Source organism: Lactuca saligna, chromosome 5, assembly GCF_052625555.1.
Source record: "Lactuca saligna cultivar CGN05327 chromosome 5, ASM5262555v1, whole genome shotgun sequence".
In the NCBI taxonomy this organism is placed as follows: domain Eukaryota; kingdom Viridiplantae; phylum Streptophyta; class Magnoliopsida; order Asterales; family Asteraceae; genus Lactuca; species Lactuca saligna.
The window spans coordinates 291,651,407-291,660,616 of NC_136421.1; the positions used below are offsets into that span (position 1 = coordinate 291,651,407).

A 9,210-nucleotide genomic window follows, 5' to 3' on the forward strand; every position below is an offset into this window, starting at 1 on the left:
TTTAACGACTTCTATTCTATGCAATTAAAGTTGTACCAATCCAAACATGTCCAAGAAAATAAAAATTCTTCAATGCTAAAATTGTTGTAATCAACATTGTGCTAAAACCACTACGCAATTTACTAATTTAGTTTCTCATGTTCGTATACCTCTGCTTAAAATAGAGCGCATCATTTGAACCATTACAGACATGATTCGAACACACCTCATTCAAGCCTTACTTTCACCAGTCTTTTGGAACAATGCTCTCGGAATATCCACCTATCTTCTCAACATTCTTCTATTAGACTATTAACCAATTATAAATATAATATATTATGTGATCACACCTCATTATATTTGCTTGTTTACCTTGTAATAGTAGTTTGTCAAAGATCAGTGTTTTGTAGGAAAAAAAAAGTTCGTTAACCAATCATAACATATTCTATATAAATTAAATGTATGTATCCATGGATAATGAGTATAATATCCGTACTTAACCTATAAGTTCACTCAAACTATGAGTACAATATTCATATGCTTAAACAATCATTACTGGTTTGTTAATTCCATAAAATATGCAGTTAAGCTTTGTTGTGAAGGATGACTCCCATAAGAAGAAACAAAGATAAACAAAAAATGGAGTCGAATGACAAGATTGAAATCAGGCCAGCTAGTCAGAGGGTTGTTCTCTCGAGAAGAATTTCTAGTATGTTCTCTTAAAATCATCTTCAACACGATAAACATTTTTAATTTAAATATAACATATGTTATTCTTTATTTCTATTTTTTTGTCGATATAGTGCTTGTATTTCCATACAAAACTCTCGACAATTTCCAGTCACTTTTCAAGGTATCAAGGACAACATTTAGCTACATATGCTCGATAGTAAAGGAGTTCATGATGTCTCGAGACACCAACTCCATGTTCTTAGATGGAAAATCAATGTCCCTCAATGATCAAGTAGCCATTGCTTTAACAAGGCTAAGCTCGGTTGACCCCACCTCAAACATCGCGAGCTTTTTTGGTACAAACTACTTGACTGTCCTTGACATAACCTCACGGTTCGTGGACGCGCTTCAGGTAACCGGTGCGCACCACATTACATGGCCGCTAGATATGGCTCTGGTCAAGTCCTCATTTGAGAGGTCTGGCGGCCTGCCAAATTGTTGTGGTGCGATCGAGACCACTCATTTGAAGATGTATCCGCCCGCTTCTGAGCTTAGAGCCAAGCTGTGTCTTGACCGCGAGAACAACCATAGCATGCTCTTGCAGGTGACTGCTAAATGCATAAAATAGCAATGTACTTTTATTAATTATAGGGAAATCTTCAGAAAAGTCCTAATATTTTACCATAATTTACGAAAAAGTCTCAAACTAAAATTTGTTTACGAAAAAGTCCCAATTACCGGTAAAAATGACGATTTTACCATTTTTTCCGGTTTATCGGTTTCAATACTTATCCGGTTTCATTAAAGTCTTATTATTTTACCATAATTAAGTCCCAAATTATGGTAAAATAATGGGACTTTAATGTGGTAAAATAATGGAACTTTAATGAAACCGGGTAAGTATTAAAACCGATAAACTGGAATTTTTTTTTTTTTTGTCAAATCATCATTTTTACCGGTAATTAAGACTTTTTCGATAACAAATTATACTTTGAGACTTTTTTCGTAAATTAGGATGAAATATTAGAACTTTTCCGAAATTTTCCCTTAATTATATCATCCTATTTTTATATTTTTCTATTATAACACTATATTTTTCCAGGCAAATCACAAAATTGACCCAAAATGTGGTGGTCCCATCATTGGACCATATTTTAAAATTTATCATAAAATGAGCACTTACTACCAATATGTAATTTATTTCATAAAATTACTTTTACGTGTCCCTACTATATTTTTCGTAAAATAATAAATGGTAATTTTATCAAGAAATTATGCCTCTTTCATGAAATAAAATCAAATTAAATAACAAAAATAATAAAAAGCTTCAACATCTCTTTGGTAGGGACTACTGAAAAAAAAAATGTCACAAAAGAGTTATTTTTCAGGAAAGACGAAAAGAGTGATAATTTTGTGATAAAAGTTGAAAAGTTTGCCATTTGTGAAACGATTACACTTTTTTCTTATTAAAGCATTGTAATTTTGAATAATCCATCAAATTATAGCATTGTACTTTTAATTTTTTTTTTCCCATAGTAGGACAATGTAATTTGGAAAACCTCCTCTATTACGTAAGTAAAAATTGATTTTTATTTAGGGAATTTTCCAAACTACAATGTTATAATAAAAAGAAGTGAAACTAAAACATAATACTCCAATGAACAAATAACTAAAAATAAATTGTTATTTCTTTCATTTAACCATTCCAGGTAATCGTGGACCCCACAATGCGATTCATTGATTTGGTCGCAGGTTGGCCAGGAAATATGACAAACGACAAGGTGCTAAAAAATCAACAATCTTTCAATTGACTCAAAAAGGAAAAAGACTAAACGGGAACAAAATCGAGTTATCTGATGGAACAAAAGTTGGTGAATATATAGTTGGAGGGTCGAGTTTTCCTCTCCTACCATGGCTGATAACTCCATACCAAAATGAACCCCTAACAGAAGACCAAATCAAGTTCAACAAGAAGCATCTTGAAACTCGATTGTTTGCCAATCAGGCGTTGAAGAAGTTGTAAGACGTTTGGGCGGCGGTTGATGGCGGCATGTGGCAGCCCGATATGGATAAGTTACCGGAAATTGCTTTAGGGTGTTGTATTCTTCATAATATTTTGATTGATATGGAAGGTGATGGGGTGTCTGATGTGTCGATAATGCCCGGTGACCATGACCCCGGGTATTCGCCGGAGAAAAGCACGGTGGTTGATGGTGGTGCTGATGTCATCAGAGACAAACTGTGTCTCCACTTGGCCGGAAAACTTGTGGCTTGAGTTGGATTTATGAGATGCCATTCAGAGACTTTTTTTTTTATTGGTAGAATATAAAGATATTGGAGCCTTGGTTGTGTTTTGCTTTACATAATATATATATATATATATATATATATATATATATATACTTAAAAACTTCGGGTTTTTCGGTTATTATATATATATAAAAAATAAATAGAAGCTAATTTATTTCCAAACATGCGTTTATAAAATAAAAAAATCGACATCTGTCATTATTACCTTCTAAATTATTTGAAAGATGTACAAACCAAGGAAAAATATACAATGGAATGGAAATTCCATTTTACACCAAATGTTGCTATGCTGAAAGCGGTTGATTGTGATTCCCATTACCAATGGCCAACAGGAATCGCTCATTCCATTCTTGCTTGAGAGAATCCGGAATCGGATTATCACCAATAAAAGCATTCCAATTTTGCCCTCCACTACTAGCAATAACCCAATTGATTTTGCTTGGAGGACTAGTGGTAAATGATGATGAAGCTTCATCCTTTTTCAAAACACTTTTCTTCCATGAATCATATGACCCATGATTCTACACAAATAAAAAAAAACATTTCCAAATTATATAAGTTTATATAAAATAAAATTCAGTTCAAAACACAAATTCAACCTTTATAGAATTGCTTAATTTAAAAGCCTTGGCAATTGGTAAATTATTTTCTCTAAGCTCTTCAAGTACTACAGATAAAGGAGCATTTTCTTCAAGTTCTGCTATGTGCTTCTGGACAGCTGTCAATGATCTGAACTTCTGTCCAGTCCCTGGCTCATAATAATACTACAAAAAAAAAACTAATTAATAAAAATATAAATTATTAATTATTAATTAATAATTAATAATTACCCTGTCGATATGGTCTTTGGTTTTTCGGGGGATCTCTTCCACAATCCAACCATCAGGGAGAGAGAAAGTGGAGGAGGATTGAAAACTTGTGGGAGTTACATTTACTAATTGATATTGATTATATTTATCCTCTTCAAAATCCAGCATCTGTAACATTATTTTTAAAAAAAATGGTGAAAGGTATATTTTTGTAGATTATTGTTGTTATTATGATTCTGTTTTAGTGCATAGTTTAAAGGTTACCTTTCCTCTAGAGGCGATTTTCTTTCGACTACTGAAACTATGCAGATGCTAAAAGAAGAAATAAATAAATGGATTAGTGAAAATCTTATACATATGTTTAATTTGATTATATATCATTAGGGTGTGAAGAAAGAGGATAAAAATGTCACCTTTTCATGGTATTTTAGCCTCTTGGTGGTTGATTTAGTAGGTGTAGATCCTTTTGTAAGGTTCCTTTCAACATCTTTTAAAGATCGGAACTTTCGTTCAGTATTTGGATCATTGTAATACTGCAGAATAGTGTTAAATACAAAGCAATTATCAGTGATATAATTGGATAAAATTTTGTGATAAATGTAGAAGGATAAAAGTACCAAAAGAGAAAGAAGTGGATAAAAAGATTACATTTGCTTGAGATGTAATCATCTTCAGATCCAACGTATTCTGTAAAATATGCAGAATAAAGGCAAGTTACAGTTATGGAAACTACTTCTTTTTGTTAAAATTTTGGGAAGGAAATAAATCTCACCTTAATTCTGTAAGCAAGTCTCAAAGGCCTGGATCTAGTAGATTTATATTCTTCAACATTCAAGTATCTCTTAACTTCTCTTCTAGATCGAAATTTGCGCCCTGTTTCTGACTCAATGTAATACTGCAAAATACGATGACAATAATTTTAATGCAATTTGCACATCTGAATGACGTTAAAAGCCAAAATCGAGATTTTACGAGTTTGAGAGCCCGTGAATTGAAGTATTAGGTTACAAGCCAAATCAATTAAGCTGATAGGTTTTACATATTGCTAAAAACACCGTTCAAACCATAACCTTACTAATACCACAAAAAGGGGGAAACTGAACTTTGTATTAAGAAGAAATGCAATGAATTAAGTACAATTATGATGCATTTCACATGAAATTTATGTGCACTATGTACTTAGAGACCTTGTCGACGCGAAGGCCATCGGAGCGGGGGACCTGGTGGACGAACCAGCCGTCAGGAAGAGAAAACGGTGAGGAGAAAGGAGTGATCGCAGAAGAATCTGAATTAGAAATGGAATGTGAAATAGGAGTTACATCGTCGACAACTGCAAGTTGACGTTGTAGGGCATAATCATTGTCGTCAGTGACCGGCTCCGCCATTCGTCGGGAACTGTAAAACAAACTCGTCGTCGTAACAGAGTAGAACTAAAACAATGGCATTGTTCATCAGTTCATCTTCATCCGGCAATTATTGGGTTTATCGCGCATTATATAGTGTTTGGGCCAAATAATTCAAACTGGGCTTTATATGAGCCCAATCGTTTATGACGGTAGAAATAGTGGTGCCCAAAATAACAGGTTCAAGATCCGAACCGGTCAAAGAACTAGTAAACCGGTTTATGCTAAACCGATCTATAGTGAATCGAATCGGTTTGAGAACCGAACCACCGGTTTACACTCATTCAAGAATTTTGTCACTGAAACTAGTTTAGAACCGATTTATATCGTGTGAACCGGTTTGGAATCGATATAGAACGGTCGAACCGGTTTAGAACTGGTACAACCGGTTTAGATAGGTTCGATTAATTTATTGAGTGAACCAGTTTGAACCGAATCGATTTGAGGCTGAACCGGTTTCCTTGGCTATGGAGTGAACCAAACCGGTTTAAAGAACCGGTTCGGTTTGAAAAAAAAATCCGGTTTGTGCATGCCTAGATAGAAATATTATACGAAGATAAAAACGATATTAATCCCAACTTTTAATGTAAAATTGTCATATATATATATATATATATATATATATATATATATATATATATATATATATATATATATAGAGAGAGAGAGAGAGAGAGATAGAGAGATAGAGAACTAGGTTTAAATGTTTCTAGCAACTATTGTGTGCATGTATCCACCAATAAAAACTAAGGCAATAATAAATTATTAAATAAATCATTTAAGGGTATAATAGTAATATATGCATATTTTTATATGGAAATTTTGACCAGTTCTTCTTAAAACCCGTCGTTCTACATCTTAAAAACCCTACTCCGCCATTGCCGATCACGATTCTCCCCCTTTTCACATTTTTTTTCTTGATTTCCACCACTGTCCTATTTGCATCTTACTTACGATCTCCACCCAACAGTAGCCACAAGCACCGACGACCTCATTCCTCCACCATCGGTTGTTTCCTTCCCTATCAAACGACACCAAGATTCATGCGATCCTCTTCTTCCACATACCGGTCGTTGGCTCGTTGTCAGATTTTCCATTTACTTGACAACGATTAATTCTTCAAGCTGACATCTATCTCCTTCAATTGACACTCATATTGATCTATTGTCTTTTTTGATTGAGTTGAATCATCCCCGTTTCTCGTTTCTAAACATTTACTAGATAAGACATTTTTAATTTTTGAAATTTTTTTCTCTTTCAAATCAATTGATTTTTAGAGTATATACGATTTTTTGTGGGTTAATTTGTTTGATAATAATGTTCTGGATACATGTCAGGACCATTACCATTGGAATTTCAATTCGAATATGTAATGGTTACATTCAATGTGATTTTTTGTGGGTTATTGATTTTTACATTAACTTTCGATCAAAGTTTTTATTATTTTGCAACATCCATGTTAGAAGTTTTTATTGTTTTCCCTTAATTTTTTTTATTGCTTTGCATTATACAAGTTACAGACTAAAAATTAGGTGATGTATATTTGTTCAAATTAAATTATCTTTGTTTTTTTATAATTGAACTTTGATTATCTGCTATCTACATATGTTGCACAACATGTGCTTGTGAAAATGTTAAAAAAGAATTTGATGTTTAAATTCTTGATTTTTAAATTTAAATTAATTTAAAATATTCAGATTTTTAAAAGTAAAGGAATTAATTGACTAAAATGCCATTATCCTAAAATTTGTGTGATTATACGGTACATGTTATCCTATTCTACTATCATAGACCCTCAGATCATGATAACCGATTTAGATGGCACATTGTTATGTTACATAGTGAGTTTAGTCGAATCATGGATTATAGATTATGGTTCATCATTTCATGCTACTCCATGTAAAAAGGTGGTGCATAATTCCAATCATTATAGTGGGAAAGTGAGACTGGTAGACGATAAGTGTCTTGATATTATGGGTGTTAGGAATGTTATCCTCAAGACATCTATTGTCTTGAATTGGACATTGAAAAATGTCAGATACTTCCCAAATATGAAGAGAATGCTAAAATAAGTGGGACAATTAGACGTTGAAGGATATCATGTGGATTTTGGAGATTATCAAAGTAACAAAGGGGGAATTTGGTAGTTACTTGCAGACGGAAATTGAGAATCTTATACATGGTTGATGTGTCTGCAGATGGTGTAAACACGGATATTGAGTATATTGCTATATCTACATTGTGGCACCGAAGACTTAGGCACATAAGTGAGAAAGGTAGAGACTTGAATTTTGGCAAGCTTTATTCTACAAAAATGACCCCAAGGAATACCATGGTTGGTTAGGCTCATATATAAATAGTCTTTAATAATTTACATTTCAAATTATAGTATATTGAAGAAAGAATCCTTAAAGTTTACCCCTTTATCACCATCATGTCAATTTGTAAGGTATATTGCTATTAGATATAAGACTCATATATGACAGGTGGACTGTGACATCCCCATTTTCACGGCCAGAAAAGACCGATTTGTTTATGCTTTGTTTTATAAAATCAGAGTAATCTTTTAAAGAAAATGGTTGCGTAATTTGTTCCCAAAACAAGATAAGATAATAACTTATCAAAACATTTCTCAAAGAGAATGTATTTTCATTTAATAATAAAACCTCGGGATGTCATGTTCCGATACAGACATATAAGCATAAACAGAACTTACATTTAATTACACAATTGATTTATATCTCCTTTAAATCTCTCTGTGAAATATGTCTTCGTATTAATATCTGTGATACAGAGAAAACTGAGTGGGTCAGGCTTGGGAGCCTGGTGAGTATATAGGGTTTTCAACCCATAATAATATAATTATTATATTCAACCATCAAACAATCAACTCAATTACCCATCCCTATTATCTTCTTTAATTCTTAGGATTTTACCCTAGGAATTCAACTACCCGTCATTCATTCATTCCTAAGGATTGGCCTAAGGAATTAGCACAAACTTTCATTGCTACATAAGGCGCATCTGCTAACATTATCCTTTAAGCGCCTCTGCCAGGATTACGTCATACACTATGAGGCGCGACTGTCAGGTTTATGACATTCTCTTTTAGGCGCATCTGCCGACATTATCCTATAAGCACATCTACCAGGATTATCCTATAAGCGCATCTGCCAGGATTACGACATTCACTACTTGGTGCATCTACCGATATTATTCTTAAACGTATCTGCTAGTATTATGATATTCTCTAATTGGTGCATCTGCCAATATCATTCTTAATCACCTTTCATACCTCATCGTTTTATCACATACCAACTATCTCATCAACCCATGTTCTACCCAACATATTTGTAGATATAAAATACATATACAGTTTAACTCATTTAAAAACTATATAAAACATCCATCCCACACTCATCTCAAATAAACAACAATATATAAACACATAGCACATATTTTATAACAAATACTTCATATTTATGTGTTAAAAAAAAGTAACTACACACTCACCCAAACATATACTTAATACAGTCAAACAATACTTGTATTATACCTGTGTTTATGAAAGGGACTATACACCCACACATATAAACAACTTTATGAAAGGCCGGTGACTCCCCCCATGGATAATATCGGCAAATTTTTATTTAAATTTAATATCAAAATTATTAAATAAACGTCAAAAATTCATATGTTCTTCATACGAACTCCGTTTTCGACGCTCTTTATATCCCCGCGTAGGTGAGACTACGATCTACAACTTTTGTTTAGACTCCGTCGGCTAATTTAGAATTTATTTTTATTATTTATTTTTAGTAGGCCGGGACAGGAAAACTCCGTTATAAAATCATAACTTCTTCATCCGACGTCCGTTTTCGCCTATCTTTTTATCATTTTACTACAATTAATGAGATCTTCAATTCTCATTTAGATTGTCTCGGCTAAAAAACCGCTCGGTCTCAAATCAAGCATTCGGGCTGCATACCGCTAAGTCGAAACTTCGAAAAATCATAACTTCCTCATACGAAGTCAGA

General features: G+C 33.3%; 1 protein-coding gene across 1 annotated transcript; it reads right to left on the bottom strand.

The window, feature by feature from the left end:
- Positions 1–3,129: 3,129 nt before the first annotated feature.
- On the bottom strand, positions 3,130–5,228 carry LOC145048172 (methyl-CpG-binding domain-containing protein 7-like). The gene is made up of 8 exons (XM_078996603.1): positions 4,958–5,228; positions 4,543–4,665; positions 4,419–4,457; positions 4,184–4,303; positions 4,035–4,082; positions 3,792–3,938; positions 3,561–3,725; positions 3,130–3,482 (listed from the first exon to the last, which is right to left on the bottom strand). The coding sequence occupies exons 1-8, from the start codon at positions 5,153–5,155 to the stop codon at positions 3,246–3,248; spliced, it is 1,077 nt and encodes a 358-aa protein (XP_078852729.1). The 5' UTR covers positions 5,156–5,228; the 3' UTR covers positions 3,130–3,245.
- Positions 5,229–9,210: the final 3,982 nt, after the last annotated feature.